The 21,174-nt window shown below is 37.6% G+C and overlaps 1 protein-coding gene across 3 annotated transcripts in view; it reads right to left on the minus strand.

Moving 5' to 3' along the window:
• MYPN (myopalladin) overlaps nucleotides 1-21,174 on the minus strand; it is a 79,453-nt gene that overhangs the window by 19,825 nt on the left and 38,454 nt on the right. For all 3 annotated transcript variants that reach the window (XM_009325817.1, XM_009325815.1, XM_009325816.1), the window contains exons 4-12: nucleotides 20,447-20,498; nucleotides 18,144-18,291; nucleotides 16,516-16,587; nucleotides 16,166-16,307; nucleotides 15,186-15,209; nucleotides 13,021-13,137; nucleotides 11,905-12,274; nucleotides 9,216-9,803; nucleotides 6,698-6,845 (exon numbers count right to left, since the gene is read on the minus strand). In XM_009325817.1, coding sequence (XP_009324092.1) covers nucleotides 6,698-6,845; nucleotides 9,216-9,803; nucleotides 11,905-12,274; nucleotides 13,021-13,137; nucleotides 15,186-15,209; nucleotides 16,166-16,307; nucleotides 16,516-16,587; nucleotides 18,144-18,291; nucleotides 20,447-20,498 — 1,661 coding nt within the window. The remainder of the gene's footprint in view (nucleotides 1-6,697; nucleotides 6,846-9,215; nucleotides 9,804-11,904; nucleotides 12,275-13,020; nucleotides 13,138-15,185; nucleotides 15,210-16,165; nucleotides 16,308-16,515; nucleotides 16,588-18,143; nucleotides 18,292-20,446; nucleotides 20,499-21,174) is intronic.

Raw genomic sequence — 21,174 nt, forward strand, 5'->3', positions numbered from 1 at the left:
TGTTTTTGGGTAAAAAATGTAGGGTTTCAGCTGCTTTTTGGCAACTTTCCTGGAATATGAAATTTTACAGACAGGAATTCAGACACTTGTTTAATATAGTAGCCAGATGTTTAAAATTGTGCTATCGCCCACAATTCAAGCTCCTATCTAGAGGTGTAAATGTTCTGTACAAATTAGAATATATATAATACATATAATTGTATAAAATTATCTATATATGCCGAGTAGACTGTAACTTTTGAAACCTGGATATTTCACTTACATGCATTAGCAAAAGGAGAGTAGGCAGTGATGGCGGCATTGATATTGACAGGTTATAAGTAGAAGGGTAAAAGACTGTTAAAACCAGCCAGAGCAAAGCCAGGAAATGCACTGGTGAATATGTGTCTTAAGCCGATCTGTACCATTTTTCTCTAGTCATTACTAGCACCTTGTAAGTGAGCTGTGCAGCGTTATTGCCACAGAGACATATAGCGTGTTCAGTATATGATTTGACAATGTAGCTGAACCAGTTTAGTTGCCAGCTTGTGCTAGCAGGAGCATTCCCTTGCTTCCCTCCCTGCTCATATTCATATGCTCCCACACGTCCCTCCCGCCATCACTGGTGGTCATCCGATCCCACAGTGACCTGTTCTGCAGGAGTGAGCTAGAAGAAAGTTAACTCAAAAGGAAGAAAAAAAAAGAGAGAAGTGCTAGTGGGAATTTGGGGCAGGTGGAGAAGTGAAATGCAGATTTTCTTCTGGGGAGTTGCTAGCCTTTGCACTGCGTTGGCAATATTGTTGTAGGGTGCTGCTGGATGGTTGTAATTTGACCAGTATGGCAAACAAAACCTTCTCTCAATGCAAGTCTCGTTGAAGGTACAGATTCACATAATTTTGTCTCTGTGATTGATCTATTTGGCCCCATCACCATAATTTTAGGAGCACCTGACAGCAAGGCACCCTTCAGGGCAGGGCTGTTACCTGCATTTTACATATGAGAAATTGAGGCCTAAAGAAGCTAATAGACCTGTTAAGGTAACATAGAAAGTCTGTGACAGAGCAGGTAGTTGGATCATGTTCTCCTAGATCTTGAGTCAAGTAATCTAGCTCCTGGATCCTTCTGCTACCTGTGAACCTTTTTGGCAAAAAGTGGAATTGCACAGACTGTAGTAATTTCTGTAAGTTTTTAAGCACCTTTGTGTGTGAATACAAGGTCTAAAATCCTGGATCTGTTGAAGTTAAAACCCATCTTGCTGTTGACTTTAGTAGGATTCAGATCTTAGTGAAAATACATGCTTACAGTTAGTAGAAGCTTGTAGCATCAAAATATTCTGACATTAGCATAGTAACCCATGGAAATTACCACAAATAGAAAGGCTAGAAGAACTTTATTTGAATGTTGATTCTCATATACTGTATAAAAACATAATTCTGTTTGCCACTCGTTGCCAACTCCAGACAAATTTCCCAATTTAATCCCAGTTTTGTAACTTTTACTAGATTGGCTTTTTGGCAGAGTTACTCTAAATCCAGTTAACAGTTTATCTAAGAAATTGGCATATATTGCATCTCAGTGTCTGTTTCCAAGCTGTAACACTCCTTGGCTTCAACATCTAATGTAGGCTACTCTGACTGAAATCTTCTGTTTATTTTGGATTCTCACTCTCCCCCCCTCCCTCTCTCTTTCAGCAGTGGGAATCAAAAAACAACAGATCTAATATGCTTGCTTATCTTCACTTATCATGTCCCATGGAGAGGTATCACTGAAGCGACTTATTTCTTGCAGTTGGGCCCTTTTACATCACACAAGGCATGAATATCATGCTATCCAAATGTAAGCACAAACCCTTGAAGAGTCTAGCAAGTCATCTGTGGTACACAGCTAGACAATATTCAAAATACAGTTCAGCTCAAAGTGATAGAGCAAGAGGAAAACAAGAGAAAGCAAATGAGGTTTGCATCTCCAACTCCCACAGACTTATCAGCTGGAGTGAGCAGCTTAGGTGTGTGTGTGAAAACATGAGGAGCCCAGGTTCCCTTTCCTAGGTGATAGGTTTCCTTTCCTAGGTGATGAGTTCTGCAAGGCAGGATCCCTACCAGGAAAACCCGTCTATACTTTGTTGCTGATTAGATCTAGATCTGGAGAAGACAGCTACAAGTGGTTGTTCAACTATTCATTCCCACGATTATTGGGAGTTTATACCTATTAATGTCAAGATCTGGTAATTTGTCTTGGACAGGTTCTTAAATCTCTTCTCATTTCTAGTACAGAGCAAACAAGCTTCCATGAGGACTCCTTGGGGTTTAATTCCCATCCTTAGTCCAAAATAGCCTACGTTTGCTGACCTTTGGGAGATAATGTGAAGCTTGTTTTTGAGCAAGATTTTTGGAGTGATTGAATTAAGTGTAATTCTTGTGCTCTGGGGAACAGAGCTCTTGGTGATTCTTGCAACCCTTCTGAGGCTGACTGCTTAGTATGTGAACTGCAAGGAGATAATTCTGTTTGATCAGTGTTGAGGTGTTAGTGGTGATGTGGCCTGTGTGATGAGTTGGGTTCTGCATATGGCTTTACAGGCCGTGCAGATCTAAAAGCTTTTGGACAAACCCTGCATCTCTTCTGCTCTGAAATTTGTTATAAAGCATTCCCTAGCAAAAGTGAAGAATATTCATGAGAGGGCTGTGCATAATTGTCTAACAGCGGTACCGCTAACAGCGGTAGCTTTACTCTTTGTCCTAAAAATAAGGCAGTGACCACGCTGCTATCTGGGTCTTACATAAGACACAACCAACCAGCATTGCCACATGATATTCTTCATAGTAAATGACAGAGATATGTGAGCACAGTTTGTAGTTCTTATAACCAAAAGGTATAAACCAGGCCCAGGTACTTAACTCTCCTTTCCTTTATTATTGCACAGTTAATTGCTTTATTTTTATTAGTGTCTAGGATTTTGAGGTTTAATTACCTCATTTTTCTATTTTATATTATTTGTACAGTAAAGTTTTGAGGAGATAATATCATTAATTTCTAAGTTTTGCCTGTAAAGCTGAATTTCCTCTATGTATAGTCCCATTGGTGAAGTCTGTAAATGTTTTCAAATACCAGGGTAAAAGAATCAGTTTGCATTACACATTTATATTTTTTTCCATTTACCAAAATCCCCCCAAATTCTCTGCTTGCCCTTTTCTCCCCACACACCTTTTTATTTCTACATGATGTATTCTAACTGAACATTATCAAGATATTTTACTTGTAAGGAAGATAAAAGGCCCAATGGACTAGACTGACAGATTTTGGGAAGTGGAGATAACACTGGCGGTGCTCTCCTTTCATCAAATGGTGCAGTAGCCCAGACAGTCACTGAGGTTATGAGACTTGGATGCTTTGTCTCAGAGGATTTCAACCTCAGTCTCCAAGAGGAAGCTCTGAGCTCCACGCTAAGAAAACATTATGGGGGCGGAGATGAGTGGACAGGGAAGTTCTTTGTCCTTCTTGTCCTCTTTGACTTTGCAGAAATACTGAAACATCCACTATAGCAAGGACAAGAATCCAGGTGTTCATCCTAGTTCCTAGGCAGGAGAGTGAGTCTCTTTCTCTTTCTCTCTCTCTTTCTCAGTCTGTCTCTGTTTCTTTTCTCCACACAACTGGAAGAAAGGATTCTAGCAGCTTCCTCAAATAACCCTAACCATTAAGCTGAAATGCTCTCTGAAATGTCCTGCTAAAGGAGGTCCTGTTCCACACTGCCTGGAAGTCTTAAGTTTTATTCATTGAGCTGGAGAAGGTGAGAGAAAGGCTCAGGTCTCCTGCTAAGGGAGCTATTCTGAAAGGTGGAATTTCCAGATTTTTATCCTGCTGATAAAGAATGCTTAATTATTTGTGCAACCTGGGACAGCACCAACAGTACCCATACCCATGGGCAAGGAGTTAGGCTGTCCTTACGGGAGTTAAGAGTTATGAATTCAACTGGCCAAGAAAGAAACCGAGTTAAGTCTCCTATATCCTGGGATTTGTCCTAACCTCTTCCTGCAATTGCCTAAAGCCAATCCTCATTTAGTCTGTCTTCTGTTTGAAAGAACTGAGCAAATCTGACTGAAGACGTTTGGTGTAACTGAACCTCTTTTTTTCAACACTCCTAATTGTGATGAAATTTCACCTGGCAATATAGCATACTACCATCTGCATAAATGACAGGTATGGTGTTTTTTTCTGGTAAAAATGACAGCTTGTTAGTGCATGTACTTGATCAAAGTTGCAGCTAGAATCTTAGCAAAATCATATTTGTATTTCTGTCAGCACTGCATGATTATCATAGCTGTAGAAGACCAGAGACTAATCTGTTCTGTCTCGTGCAACATCAGCAAAACTACCAACTGTGTTCTGATTTTGGATTTTTTTATGGTTGGTGATGAATGATGTACTGGATGAAACAGAAGGAGTACATCTGGATTATAAGATATCATGCTGAGTGCATAATGCTGACACTTTAGGAAAATCTTGACTTGTAAGCTAAACACTTTTCATATGGAAGTCAATGATAGATAATAAATAGAGCACCAGGATGTAAATCACTCATGTCATTGTTGCACTTTATGTAGTAATGTAAGACAATACCAGTATTTTAAGACACAGACTTGTCATCTGCAGCTTTCATTCTAGATGATCCCTACATGCTCTGTAGATACTGTAAATGGGACCAAATGCTGCTATTGAAATACGGGGTTACAATACAATTCTCTAAAAAAAATATGCTATAGGACACATTTTATGAGAAGGAATTCTTAAAATAGCATGTAGAAAATACAAAGAAGCCAACACTTTGAGATTCTTATTGGATGCTGTACTCCATTCAGTATGCAGTGATCTCTCATACAGAGGAGAGTTACATTTGTATTTATGAGAAAGTGAGTAAGAAGCCCTTTCCTACCATTATAATAATCAATTTAATGCAGATATGCTATATATAGGATGAAAATGTCTCCTTTTAAATTCTGTGGTAACTACAAGAGGAAAAAACAGGACAAAATCTATGGGTGTGAATCCAGTACTCCAACATATTATTCACACGATGTTGATTGTTCTATAAATGGCAAAGCAATAGGAATTTTGGAAAACACTGTGCATCCTTTCATCTCTTTAAATAATCACTGCTTTCACTGAGGAGAAAACTCAGACTTGAATTTGCTGGGGTCAGTCTGAGCAGTGGTTTTCCTGGATGTGGAAGAATAAAATCAGAAGTGATTAAAGATGGGAACTGAGGGGAAAATGAGGGAACTTTTATTGAGCAATCCTAAAATTGTTTTCTAGTTCATTACCATTGGCATTCTAACTACTATAACAATTAGAAAAGTGCCAGCTTTGAAGTTTTTCAGTGTTTGGGGGATTTGGGAATCAAGATTTTGGTTTAGTCTCATACAGAATAGCAAATAAGTGTATAAATAACTTCTGCTGTCAGCAGATAACTTTGACACTAGTAGGATCATTGTTTCTAAAGGGGTTATCATGCAGTTAACTCGAAAGACTGATTGGTATTTCACAGTAGCTCTCTAAATAATTTGTCTTACTACCATAGCAAGTACAAATTGTAACACTTGTGATTCATCTGCAAAACATACTGCTTGCCAGTTGTTTTACTCAAAGTGCTTTGGCAGCATGATCTGTCAGAAAGAAAGGTCAACAGCAAAATTAAAAAAACAGGGATTACACTGCAGTTGTCCACAGAGGGTAATTTACTCCAGAGACTCCATGGCTTTTTGCTTATCTTTGCATGTTCTCTGTCAGAAGGGCTAATAGACCTTGTGAAAAGTTCCCTTGTTGATGACAGATCAGGGTAAACCATTATTTGCTGTGTTAAGCCTGAGCTGGTGGGACAGCTGTGCGGGGCTCCGTGGCCAAGGTGAGAGTAGCTTAATCACCTACAGACAGAAAGCTATCTAGCGGTCCTTAGTGTGTCCTACTGTTATTTGAGGGTGGTTGAACCTGATTTACAGTGATTTCAACCTCAAAATATTATTTCATTTTTTATTTCTTCTTTAATTTCATAGACACTGCCCAGATCCGGTGAATTGATTGATTCCAGTTAAGAATGAACTGATAGTTCCTTGAACTGTGTAAAAGGCTTGTTATTTTGCTAAACTCTAGTAATGCTAGGCCTAAAGTTCGGTGTATGCCAGTAACAGCTACCAAAAACTTTGTTAAGTTCCTACCAAGTCCCTGTGAATTCATATAAGTTGGAAGATTTGGAAAAATAGGTTTAATGCTAAAAATTGAATACTGCATTTTAGTTCAACCAAAGCAAAACCAGAAACCATTTCTTAAACAGTTTGATTACTTTACTCCTTAATTTGTCTTTAAAATATACAGTGTATGAATGTGTATCTGTGCAATGAGTTGAGCAACTTGTAAAGTGAAAAAATGAGATCCAATGTATAGAAGCTTCCATGAAAAGAAAAAAGTTTTACATTCCTACCGGTCTCTAATAGAGATGATCAGAAATTAAAAATGCTACTCAGTCACAAAGCAAACCCTCTACAACTGCATCCCCTCATACTTCCTATTTAAAGCTCCAGTTAGCTATTCCAAACCAGTACTTACCACAAAACTTTACTCTGCAAAGTAGTGTCGCAGCTCAACCACACAAACACCTTTTGTTTCACAAGTCATAATACATATCTTGTTCATGAGTGAAATTTATTCTAATAACACTCGATTTTCTTACCTGCTGACTACTTTGTTGATTAACATCCTCTCTGAAATGCAGTTTTCTTTCTAGGTCCTTTACAAGTGCAGCTTTATTTTCCCGAATAGAATCATCTGTTGCTAATGGCAGAGGCTTCAGATTTTTCTTTGTTAATCCCTGGGTTGGGCTATTAAAAGAAAATTCTGATACTAACATGCAGCAACCAGTATATATATTTTTTTTTCACCTGTGTGATATGATATGTTATGCTTCAGTTGTCTGGAGGAACCTGTTATTTATTTATGTAGAAGCCAAAGCACAATATGGGATTTGATTTTTTTTGGTACTGTTTTAATGGTGCATCCTATTCCCATGCCAGTAGGAATTAAGGACACACATCTTAAGGAGAATAAGCATTATAATACTATAATAAGCAGCTAAGTTCCATTTATATTTATCCTGGAATAATGATGTCACAATGAATGCTAAAGAAATGTGTATAGGTGTTACCATAGGTATACAATTTGTACATTTTACTGTATCAGGCAATAATTTAAAAGTTAATACAATTTCTCATTGATCTTTATCTCACATCTTCATTGATCATTTACTCTTTCCATGAACTTTTACTTCTTTCATTTCTCTCACCCTTTTATGACACCTAACATCAACAGTTATTGTTATTTTTATTGTTATTTTTATTTTTATTTTATAGATGTCTGTTTTATTTTAGTAAGGTTTGAAAATAGTTAAATTCTTAAATAAGACTGTCGGGAGACTGTGAGAGTGCACTGCTGAAGCACAGCAGCCACACACTACTAGAGAGTGTGCAACATTCCAGTAGTTTACCAGGAGTCGGCATCTTAATAACAAGGGGTCTAGGTAAAAGGCATAACTAATGATTGCTGTGCAAGATACCTTCCTTTTGTTGTTCTGCAGACATAATGATCTCTCACTGCTTTTGTAACCAGAATTATTATAATTGATAATGCCAAAAAAGGAAGCTGAAACTTCAGTAAATATTCACAGATTAGCACAGACATTGTTCAGGTTCCTTCCTGATCTTTTGTGCCCTCACTTTGACTGTCTCCCGTGTGGAGATCTAGATTTGAATCTTAGCACAATGAGCTCTAGTTATGGGGGAATTCAGCTCTGGGCTGGGACCCAGGAAAGGTGAAATGAAGAAAACAATATTTAACTACTCTACCTGGTAGGTGTATTTTAAGGATTTATTTGGTAATGCGTGTACAACAGTTAGAAAAAGTAAAGCACTTTGCAAGGGTTAAGTGTCATTAATGCAGAGAGAATAGTGCTTGAGCACTTGTGCACCAGCTCGGAAGGAGAGGGAGTGGATGAGTAGCTGCAGTTGATTTTTGCTTGCTGTTGCAGTGTTGTGAAAGCAGGCCGAAGGCTTGAGTGGGGTATGGTTAAAACCTTCACTGTGAACGTTATAACTTTATTATGTATGCCTGCCTGTGATGCCAGGGCCGTGAAGGACTCCAGGCATGTGCCACAGGGTGATGGCGATTATGTGGCTGTGCTGGGGAACTAGGAAGTCTGGGAGTAGGAGTGCAATAACGGTTTGAAGGCAGGATTTCTTGGCACACAGAATGGTGAATGTTATGCATACAAGGACACTTTTTTCCTGTTATAATTACAGATTGGTTGATGTAGTATCAGCAAAATAGTTAGGAGATTGTGACTTACTGATGGCTATCACTACCTTGAAGCATACCATTGGTAAAAGGGGGAAATATTCCTTAGTTTGTGCGGGATTTGGAATTCTATGGATAAAAAGTTGTATCAATCTACTGGTGCTAGCCGTGCTAACATAGGGTTCATGCAGTACACAAAAGGGATATTAATTTCAACTCTACTAGGAAAGAAGGAACTCTTAAAGCCACAACCTTTCCAGTACATCATCATCCTTATTTGCTTGTATGGTGGTAGCCATTTTGTCACAGAAATCGTGCTGGCTTTCAATTAAAATATTTATGTGCAAAACATTAACTCTCCTGAGATTTTTGTGGGGGACTTTAAATACAGAAAGTATTGCAACCAGAAAAAAAAACCTTTACATAAGTTATTTCTTAGATTTACCTGGACTAAGAAATAACTTACATTACGAGGTACCTTTTAAAACTTTACTCATTGCTTACAATAGGTAAGAATGTTTTTATAGCTCATACAGACAAATGATCTTGGAGTGACTTATCCTGCAAGCTCATGAAATCTCCTATCTCACACTAGTACAGTGTTATGAATCTGTGAGCCCCCAAATTCTTGTATATATCTATTTATAAACTCCCATTTCTCTATCTTGAATTTATCTTACCCTTGATGCATCTTACTATAGAAGCTACTATCCCTTCCTTTCTTAACTGAATGTAAAGGTTAGATGAAATGACCAGAATATATGAATAACTCGCTTTTCTATTTTACGAATGACTTGCATTTCAATAAGCTCCCCACTGAACCCTTGAGCAGAAATACATCTTAGTTTCCTTTATGAGTATTTCTTGCCCCTGCTTCTGCACATATGGTTTATGCTACTTACGTGGCTGGTGTACTTCTGGGCAGTCCCATAGCATTGGTTGATGGCACAGTAGGAAGTGAAGGAAGAACAGCACTAAGAAAAGCTGCTGGATTCTGAATCCGGCCAGTTGGGGAGAGAGGAGCAGGAGTCACACTCTGCGGCTGAAACTGTTTTACACTAGATGTAGAAAGCGTTAACGGAGGCACCATAGATTCTTTAGGGCTTGGCAGAGACTGTTCACTTTTGCTTGTAAACCCTCCTGAAGACCTTGATTGGGCAGGTGAAGGATTTCCTGTGAAATTTTCCTTGTTATTTGTTCTTTGAGTTCCTTGAGGGACATTGCTGAATGTTGTAACTGAGGAGCTAGAAGAGGAGCTGGTGGGCGGTGTGGTTTGTGATGGTAGGAACTGCTTAGGTCGGGTATAGCTGAATGCTTGTGAAGCAGAGGCTTTGCTTTGTTTGTACATAGTTGAGGTGGACTGTTGATGGAGTGAAGTAGCAGAATTCAGTAAAGCTGTGTTGAATGACAACTCTCTTATAGATGTCTGATGCACCTGCTGTTGTTCAAGCAAGACCTGGTTGTGGAGCTGTTTTAACTGGGTCTGATCACTGCATATAAAACAAAGATGAGCAAAATTGGTCATGAGCCCTGAACATGCTGGGTGACTGCAATTCCATATGTGAATTGCGAGAAAAAAATTCTATGTCCTGTGATACAGTAAGAGGTAGGGGAAACTGCTACATGACATATTCTTCAACAGTATGAGAAGAGCATAATGTTAGTTTGCTACTAAAATAAACTTTTCCTTCCTCTCCCCTTCTTTGCCAGGGGCACAAAAGCTTTTTGTCTGAAAATTATTTGACTGAAGATGATTCTTACATTTTAACACATGAAATATAAATATAAACCTTACTTGATGAAAGATATTTAATGGAAAGCATTGTCAAATTCTGCTGTATGTCACCTTTGTACCTCTCTGCTTGTGTAACTAAGAGTAGGATTTGGTTTATCGGATTTTAAATGAGCGTTTGTGAGCCAGGTTGCAGTTATTTAGCTCCTGTTAAAGTAGGTTCTGAAACCAACATTTTGGCTAATAAAGCTTTGTAATAATCGACCAAAAGAGATACTACCAATGTAGTTTAGGTGGTGTTGACATTCAGTGACAGGCAGCAGTGCATCATTCAGAGAGGACTTGCATTTCATGCAATTGTTGTTTCCTAGATGCTCTCTACTCTATATGTCTTCAGGGCTTTTTTACTTCGCAATTAAGGAAAATTATTTTGCCTTGTCAAGCGGTTTATTTAGTTATTATGTATATGGAAATACAGCATATGGAAAACTGGCTACCTTTTCCCCTTCCAAAACCAAAAAGGACATAGAGAATATGGAAAATGATCATGTAATAAATTATCGAGTATTAAATAACTATTGTTAAAAAGTGAAAAATGTAGAAGTAGAGACCAACCACAACTGGTACTGACAAACCAAATACATGAAGTCAACAGAACTTCTTTTTATTTAAAAGAATTATTGTTTCTATAAAGTACTAAACAAAAATCACATTAAAGGTAGATAAAGATAGCAATTTCAGGCTATCAAAAAGTAGAATGTTAGAGAATTAGAAGTTGTGCAATCCTGATTTTGTGTCCTTCATATATATATCTGCATAATAATGCACTCCTTTGTTACAGTTTTTTTTGGGGGAAGGGGGTTGAGAGAAATTCTGCTTTATCCAAGCATTGGGCAACTTAAATACTGCTTCTGCTCCCCCCTTAAACACACTATAGCTGTGAAAGTAAATAGGACTGTGAATATGGGTTTAACAAATTAAAAAAAAACCACTGCTCCAAGTTCTCTCTCTGCTACGTGGTATGTAAGTTCTGTCTTCTCACTTGTAATGTTTATGCTATGAAATTACATCCCTGCTTAAGAGTACCAAGTAATTACTTTATAAAAAGTCCTTCCTGAACCTTTAGTTCAAGCTTCTGCCTATTTAAGAAATGAAATTAAGGACTCTGCATGCTTTTTGTTAAACTAGATTTGGGAGGTTTCAAAAACGCTGAAAAGGTATTTCTTATGAATGCAGTATGAATCCCATAAATTGTCCTCTAAGAAAACTACACTACTTCTTAACATTTCCCCTTGAGCTCACAGTGCACTAATCATGCAGGTGCTTTTTAGTTCAAGTGGTTTCACGTTATCAAACATTTTGAAGTATTTTATCCTTTTTAGGAGGAGATTATGTTTGTGAGACATGAAAGTTATGAGGCATGGCCTTTGAGACTACAGTTGCTAGCTGGTTGCTAGCCCATACTATGTGTAAGACTGAATATGTCTGGTTTTGGCAAAATTGCATACTCAGAATTGAGTAAGATATATTTGAAGAACCTGCTTTTATTTTGCCTGTGTAAAAGCAGTGTTGTTCATCTTTTGTTGGCAACAGAAAACATTGTGGGATTAAATAAAATTTCAAAGGGAAAACATTTTCCTTTTAAATTTGGAGAACACTTTTCCCAAGAGAGACATACAGAAAAAAATATCTAGCTCTGTAGAATATGTTTTCTAAGAGTGTGGTTAATTAGGCCAGCACCATGTGATACTGACTGTCTTTTTGTTCTGAGTTTTTTGCTCTAGTGCAATAGTGTCCTGGTCTATGAATACTAAATAATATCAGTGATGCTCCTGAGACTTAGGATCCCTTTTACTTACAGCTTTGGTTTAGCCAGTACTGGGGGGGGTTCCTTGGATGGCGATGTTGGCTCTGGTATTTTCATTGGCTGTCCATTCATTCTCTCTTGGAAATAGTTGGGTCTGATTTGGTTTGTAGCGCCAGGTCCATCCTCTGATGATGATTCACTTCCTTTATCATCTTCAGGCAGCTTGAAGTGCACACGGAGACCTATCTTGGAACTCGATCTGGGTTCATTGTGGTTCACAAGAACACCTTCAAGTTTAGGTTTGGGTGTTTGATTTACTACACGATGGGAAGGAATATGTGGGGGAGGTTGATGTTCAGCAGCAATTAAGTTGATTGAGCTCATTGTGTGAAGGGTAGCAGCATTACTACTGTCTTCAGATGCTGAAATAGCAAATATCAAACTTTTGGTGATATGCAAATACCATAAATTATAGTGAAATGAAATCACAAAAGTTACAGTTGGAAAAACTCACTCTGATGTCCTGTCAGCTGTTGGACCGAGTTGTTTGACATCATTTGTTTAACAACAAATTCCCTTAACAAAGGAATATTGTAAAGGCAGGGGGAAAAGTGACACAGTTCTAGTCTGGAAGATCCAGCAGTGGTCTTCAGCCACGTACGTCCCCTGTGAATTCCACCAGCATCTTTGAAATACAAACTTTCTTTTCAGAGAATTCTCTAACTTTTTAGTTATGAAGAACGCTGCCAGAACTTGAGCTGAATTAGAGTCAACAGTGCACTATACTTTTATGTACTGTACTTTGCTCACCTAACTGCTTAGTGCCTTGGCAGCATAAATCATGTAGGCAATATGAAAGAATCTGTTTTGAGGTTTCCTCCTTTGGGCTCTGCACCAAAGGGTTATTGAAACAGCGAACTAGACAGTCCATAGAGATTCCAAAAATGGCTGTTGCCCAAATCTTGAGGTCAGTAAGAGTTGTGTTTTTGGAAGGGCTGTGTGGGATTCATTCCCTAATGTTCCTTGTCCCTTCACATTTCTAATTGGGGAAGGACACTTTGAAAAGACATAGCAATCTGTATGTTCGATAAGCAGCTTGGACTGTACAGTGCAACAGCCTGCTCTGCTTGTATTTACTAGCAAGCAAAGGACTAAAACAAACTCTTACCTTTGACAGTTAAATGAGCTATACTAGATACTGTGCCATATTTATTGCTTGCAGTACAGGTGAAACTGCCCGAATCTTCTGAAAATACTTCAGCAATAACGAGAGTACAAATTTCCTCTGCAAAGCATCAGAGCAGTATTGTTACTTGAAGTGAACATGCATTGAACAAACACACAAAGCTTTGACTACCCTCGGGGACATTTCCTTAAGGTTTTCTACCTTGCTCCGTTTGATTTTAGTTTCATCAGTATTATCAATTTTGGCAGCCTTTGTGTGCAGCAGCTGTTATCAGCATTGTCTGCAGCAACTGGTACCTTCTGTGCTCCAGCATGCCCAACGAAAGTGAAGAACAGGTGTCAGCAGTGTTTGGAAAACATTACAAAATGTTTTCCTAATCACATGAAGTACAGACTTTCTCTCTGAAGAACTTAAAATTTAATTTGGAGAAATATAGTGTACTCCATACTCACAACTCACTGAAATATATGTATTTTTATCTCTTTACAGATTGAAAGATTAGTTATAATTAATTGGGAACAATTCAAGTGGAGTCACTCTGTAAGGTGAAGAAATACAAAACACATACATGTAGGCTGGTATTTTCCAAAAGTACCAGTGCAGATTTGCAGATAGAGGGGATTGTGCTAATTGTGCTTACAGAAAGTTGCCTTTTCACTTCTTTGTGAAGAAGACTAATGGGCACCAAACATGTGCTAGCAAAATTGTACTAGCAAAAATTAAATCCCATCTTGAAAAGTCAGTCTGGGGTTATGACATTCCTGTCTAACCACTATCTGACATGTCCAGGCAGCAGTACCAGCTAATAAATACCTATCGTGATGGGATTTTAAATCTTTCATTTGGCTGGGGAGCTGGGATGGGGAGGGAAAGTAACATCTAAAGTGTATTGAAATGTGGGCTGATAGCATTTCTTCAACTAGTCAGTGACTATTTTGCTACCATTTTGCAAGAAACTTTCCTGAAACCCTACAGGATTAGTATTTTATGAGTATTTCTGTAGAAGACCATACCACACTTGAACTTGATTGTTTCATGTCATCACTGAGGAAAATCTAGTAGGAACAAAGAGATTATTTGCTAACAACTATAGGAGAATAATAGTTTATTATAGTACTAGGATTATAGAACTAGTTTAAGGCATTATAGTATCTAGTTTATAGTACTTGGATTTGCCAACCACTGCATGCATGGAAATCCAGATTCCTTCTGAATGAGCAGCAGGTGATGAGGCAGTGACAACTGCACCCAACTGATTACCCTCTAAAAACTGCTTCACATTACTCAGCAGTGATGCCACTGGACAGTAAAGGAACAGCATCGGTGGGTTCTGGTAGAAACTCCATTTATTCATTCCTAAGTCTCAGCGAGAGACATTGCAGAGAGAGGGAGTTTCTTTCAAGATATTTTTTGGGGTAAAAAACTTTTAATAGGGCAAGGAGAGGAATTACAGAAGCTTATATTCCATAAGAATTAATACTCCTTTGGTAATTTTCTGTCTTAAGAGGGGCAGTTTTATATTTTTAATAGTGAAAAGCATAACAGGGAGAGCAATTGTGTTATGGAGAAGTAACCAAAATCTATAAGGCTCCTTTGCTCAAATCATGCAGAGTAGCCTACGTTCTGCTCTGACCCTTGAAATTAGCAAATCCAGCCACTTTTATAGGATTTGCTGGTATCAGGGGTGGAACACCTGATGTGATACTCTCATATTACGCTGGTAGGGAGCAAAGGGAATGGCTGACATGGCTAAACATCTGATGCAATGTTCCCTAACTGGTAAACTAGATAAAAATAGCTTAGTCCTACATCATCTGGTGTACTTCTGAACCTCAGATATACAGGGGACCCTCATACATTAATTTTGTTAATCTTTAGCTCCTAAGGTGATAACATTTAGGTCCTAAGTTAGAACTGGGTCAAAGCAGAATGGAAACATTATTTTCTTCAAAAGCAATGGAATTAATTCAAATTCTATGTTTATGGAACAATCTACAGTGAAATGCATCTCACTAGTAGCTATAGAACATGGGGAAAAGAAGAAATTATGTTAATTAAATTATGGAGTTTAAATAATTAATATTTTGTGAGGTTAAATCACCACATTTGTATAATCAAAAAAAAAAGAGCATTTTGATGATCCTCACCTGGTTCAGCCATAGATCGTGGTTCTAAAGGGAAAAAGAGCAGAATTAGTAGATTGAATATACTTACTTTTGCCAATATTTTTTTTTTTCTTAAGCACTAACTATTAAGCTTGATCTTCTCTATATGACGGAATACTCCTTTTGATCCAATTTTCTATTTAAGGGGTGGTGGAGACAGCCAGGCCTTGTATTCAATGGTATGTCAAATCCTCTGAACAATAGGAACACTTACAAATACTTCTGAGAACTTATGAATAGGAAATAAATTCTGCAAGAAGTATTTTTTTGCAATCTTAGTACTACTTTAGTGTATCTCGAAGACAATTTCTGAAACTATTACACACGTGAAATCAAGTTATGATAAAACATTGTTTCATTTAGGTTTGACTTAGTGTGGTGTTTAAGGAATTTCTATTGAGTTTTAGCAATTTTAGCATTCCAGTGACTTATGTGAAAACTGCAGATGTTTTGACTACATTTGAAAATTAAACTGGAAGTATATATTTACAACCTATCATGTATCATGTGCACACACATGTATGTGTGAGCATGCTAACATGTACATCAGGGTACTTTTCTGAATAAATAAGCAATCCACTGCCCATAAGCACTATTGTAATAGCACTTAACTAAAAGATGAGGGACTTTACGGCCAATGGAACTCTACATAAATGGTGCAAAACCAAAAACAAACAGCAGAAGTAAGGCTGAATTAGAAAAGGACATTGAAGTGGCAAAGGGATCAAAGCAGAAGGCAAAACAATTGCCCCATAGTTTGGGGAATCTCAGACAAATACTACCTGTGAGTATGCTGTTCAATTCATCCACAGTTTTGGCTTCTGGAACCCGGATTTACTGCCATAAATACAGCTTATATAGTTCTTAGCATTGTAATAAGAAATTCAAAGTGTTGCTATGTTAGCAATTTTGTTGCTTGCCTATATTTTATTAGACACAATATTTCCACACAAGAAACATACTTTTCTGTAGTATCCTAAAATCTGGAGAATCTTCTATCAGTGTTCCTTCTCTATACCATTCAACCTTTGGGGAAGGAGCTCCTTTCACCCGACATTCAAAGACAACAAGCTGCCCCTCAGAAGCTGAAATATCCTGTAACATCTAATAGAGAAAATGAATAGACAGTAAATGTCTTATTGGTCTGGAAGTAATACTGATTTCAGTAAGATTTCATAAAGCCACTTAAATCCTTGAATGGCTTAATAAATGCATAATTCTTTTTTTTATCTTTGGTAGCTAAAAAATTTCATTATCTCTCCATACAATTATTTGACCTCTTTAGTTTCAAACATGTCACAGAATGAATTACCTTTGTAAATACAGGAGCAGCAATTATAGGTCTTCCATCCAGTCCTTGCAAATAGTTAGTGGGGCTTTGAGCCTGTAGAGTGCAAAACATCACATGATGATGTTTAGGTGTACAGAGGATATTTTTCCATATACAGGAGAAACATGCTCTTGGAGTGACACAAAAGAGATTTTGGTGGGTGAAGTCCAAAGCAAAATATTTAACGCAGTGAGTAGAAGTTGCTCTGTTGTAGACAACTGGTAGTGATCTTCCTGAATGGGTTACCGCCTGAGTAACAAAAATGCTGTTACTGCCTTATTGCCTTATTGAGTTAATCATGGCAAGGAAAACTTCACTGCAGTGTATTATAACATCTGTCATTAATACTTCACTAAGGCAAATCTACGTAGGCTGCTTGGTGGTAGTGTCATTTTAAAAATTCTTAGGTACAAAATATTTATGGATGTTAATAAGGAAAAGTTAAGTCAAGTCATGTGTGTGACTGCTACTGTAATTATTCTCTTTTGCCAAAACCGAAAAATTTACAGAGGTGGAATATCACCCTATTGATCCTACTGAGTGAAATCAGAATGAAATTATTCTTCTCCTGGAAAACTTCCTTATATAACTTGATTAATAGAGCTTTTCATTTTAGTGAAATAGAAGCTGCCCCAGAACAGCAGACTTAGTGATTTGGTATCTCAGGAAACAGCCAGATTTTGTAGATGGTGTCTTATATGCCAACAAGATTAAAAGTGGTAATTTTTGAGATAACTATCACTCTTGACTTAGGCAACCTCTGTCAAAATGGCAAAATGTCGCAAAGGCTTAGTTCCGTTCTCGTTGTAGTCAAAAGTAAATGTGCATTATTTCCCCTATCCAGTATCTGTTTATTGGTTACCACCTAATTCTAGGCTGTAAACATTGAAAAGGCAGTGTAAAGCGAGTTTCTCATTAACTTTTCAGTTTTATTTTTAAGTAAATATGGCTCTTCTTTCCTATTAGGTAAGAATTCAGAGTTATGACTATTCTGATAGTTTGCAACGAAAAGGACTCGAAATGCATGCTAACTTTAATTAGAAACTCTTTGATATGAATATTAAAATGTTATGTGGTAAATAAGCATATCTAGATACAAAGTAAACATAGTAGTGAAATGATTTAGCTTAAAATAAGTTTCACTGAAAGAAAATGATTTCAAGTGAGTTCTGTAGAAAGGGAGAGGAAAAAGTTACAGGCTGCCGCTATTGAAAGTGAATGAGTCAGTCTGCAATGTGAAGAGGCCAGTGAGTTGACTTACACATCCAAGTGCCCTTCATGGCATGCAGTCTCTGACCTGCTGGAGCGCACACAGATTCCTGCCGCTGGTTGAGCTAGCAGCAGCTGCTCCTTCTGCTCACTGCCGCAGAGATGCCTGTAACCTGGGGATGAAAGGTTCCCTTCCCTTTGCCAGGTGATAAAGGTTAGCTAGTAGGCAGGACATCTCTTCTGTGTATGCAACTACTGTACGGCTGTAAGTTTCAAAGCTGGAGTTCAACAGCAAAGCAAAAACTAGAAAATTTGGGGTTTCTGAGTCACAAACTGTAGAAGAAACACCTTTTTAAGAGCTTGCTTTTGGTCCTTGAAATTCACCATATCGTCTCCCCTACCTGATTAACTGGTGTTGACACAGGCTGGACAGGTACAGACACAGGCTGAACCATGGCAGATGGTGCCTTGGAGGTTTCTTGATGCTTGGTTGCAGTTCTAACAGCAGGAGATGCTGCATTCAAGGAGGTGTCAGCTGGCTTTGGTTTGCTGTGAAATATTAACCAAAAACAAGTTCTCTAATTGGAAGCTAGAGCTACGTGTGTGTGCCTTAGTTACGTCTGTCCCAGTTACATATCAACCCCAGTCTCACTTCTGGGATTGAATTCCAATTGATCTAAACTGATACATACTCCTAGGTAAACTGCATTTTATAAGAATCGGGCTGCATATCTTGCCACTCTAATCTCTCATACTTAGTTCAGTTACACCAAATGTAATAAATGGCCTGGATTAACCCAACTGTGGCTTGAAAGCTGCTGTTACCAGCTCTGAGCAGCATGAGAGAGCAATGCTAGTTTCCAGAGGACAATGCTAGTTTCTCTCGCACTGCTCCCTGAGCTTCTATGAAGATTTGGGCCTATAAGATCATGAAAATACCATGGTCTGTTTGGATACAGATTCAGTCATTTACTGCTGAAAAATAAAAAAAGAGGTATGCTTTCTGACCAACATATCATGCAATTTTGGTAGTGTACAGGTTGGCATCTCTTCACTTCTTCTAGGTTGTTTCTATACGGAAGTAAAAAAGTTGACCCTATTTATTTTTATTGCTAAGTAAAATAATGCAGACAATGAAGAGGTGGTCTTTTTATTCAGTTTGAGGCATGCACTGGCTGCTCAGGAATGTACCACAAGTCCCCCCAGGAAAGCCAGCCTTTAGACCAGAGGAAGCCTTACTTAAAATGAACATACAGTTGTTGTGATCACTGATTTCTCTTTTGAAATTGTGAACTTTTTTTTGCACCTGTTCTCACATTAATTCCCTTTAATTACAGGTGTTCAGACTCATGTGACGACAGCTGGAAGCTAAGCAAAAATAAAGACACTCTGATTATACCCAAACCTGATTTTTCATAATTCTATCATTTGAGGACATCCTGCTACGATGTCAGAGCAGCATTCTTTTTTTTTTCTAAGAAATACAGAATGCAATACATTATTTCACAATTTAATGAGGTAAGCAATTTAGAGAAGCCACAAGTGATCAGGATCACGGTCAACCCTACGTTAACACCTAATGAGATGAATAAGCAAAAATGTTATCCCTGAGACATTTGGAAAAATCTGAGCTACAACTATGAAAAACTTAGCAATTCGTCCCAAAACCTTTGAGATCTTCTTGATCTTAAGTTTTATATTAAATCCTTACATTTTCCAAAGTCCATAAACCAGTCCAATCTGGAATATTTTATGACTTCGAAGTAAAAATCACCTAAGACAGGATTTGCTGTCAGCCTGAGGTCTTCAGTCAAACACACTGCAGTGTTTCGTATTTGCATTTCAAAGAAGATGACATTTGTAATGAGTATAACCCTCCTTGATAAATAATGGAAAAAACCCAAGGTGCATAAGTCTATCTGATTAAAATTTCCTCTTTATAAAGCACTGGTTGCTTTTGGGGTTGAATTAATTTTGAACAAAGGAATTCAAAATAAAAGATTGATTATTTTAGTTTTCAACCAGTCTGACTCCCTTTCCAGTTAATAGAAAGACTTTGATTCTGAAAGACTACAGATTTTAACAGCATTGGATCAGGTTCTAAATGCACAGGGAATGGGTTTCATTTAGGAAAAATAAAATTATTTCCCAGGTTTTAGATTATATCTGACACCTTTTCTTTGTTTTTATAATTAAGTAGTCTTTTATACCCATCATTACAGTTTACTCTAGTTATTTATTAATTTCCTTCTTATATATAAATAATCCCTGTATAGCCATCTTCTGCCAAAAACTTCATGACATACCATATTTTCATGTGAGAAATTTTACTACACCGTTTTTCCAAGTCAGATGCTTAAACCAGCATTTAAGTTTGGTCTAGTCAAATGGCATCTGTTTTAGTAAATTAATTTTAGTAGTTTAATCTTTAAGGTAACATATTTCTTTTTATGTTTATATTTAATATTAAAGTTTCAATTCTTAAGCTAAAGTTGAAGACACACAAGCAAATGTGTATTTGTTCCATACTATTTGTAAAGCAAACAAACAAACATGCAAACAACACCCAAACAATCCAAACAAATCCCAAAAAAAAGCCTAATGTGTTGGAAGTTGCAAAATATTAATGGAAACCGAAATGTCTACACTTGTGGGTTTTTTTAACTGTAAGAAATATGGAAGATGAAATTGATTTTAAACTTACTGATCCATTTCGTCTTTGATGATTTCACCTTCAGAGTCAGAAGAAGAGACTCCTGTGAAAAAGAAAAAAACCAATCATTTAGCAGAGGGGTTTTTGGAGAAGTTTATCTATGAATGATACAACCCTTTATTCAAATTTCCTCTTGAGCATTCTAAGGTTATATATTATAAAGCTATGCCAAAACAAAAGATCACATTGCAGTGGAAATGAACCAATGTTGCATAATGTGTAAGATGCGGAACTGCTATTGACATAAGGCAGATTTGGGATGAGGTGCGACTGAAATGAGGAGAACAGGATCCAAGAGTGACTGTATACCTGGGTCTTCCTCAGGTTCTCTTTAAAATGCCACTAAGATGATTTAGTGTGTAATTGCTGTTGTGAATCAAGTAAGAGCTTTTTTTCCTCGGACATCTGATACTATCAGTTAAAAAAAAAAAAGGGGGAAAAAAAAGAGAGAGACCTGGAATCATAGCTATTATTCTTAAACTGGTGCCTTGTAGCACAGTTTGGAGAAGATGCTAGCTCAGTTTACTAACAGCTGTCTTACTGAGAAGTTTTACACTTCTGATTCAGCCTTCACTGCATTTGGAATTTGCATTTTCTCTTCAGTTCCTGCCAGCGAGCATCTCCATCAGCCATGGCTTCCATCCAACATCCACTGAGTTAGGTAAAAGCAGGCCTTGGCCCCAGTCTTGAGAACTAGTAAATCCCTGCCAAGCACAGAC

Source organism: Pygoscelis adeliae, unplaced genomic scaffold (assembly GCF_000699105.1).
Source record: "Pygoscelis adeliae isolate BGI_AS28 unplaced genomic scaffold, ASM69910v1 Scaffold4, whole genome shotgun sequence".
Lineage (NCBI taxonomy): Eukaryota > Metazoa > Chordata > Aves > Sphenisciformes > Spheniscidae > Pygoscelis > Pygoscelis adeliae.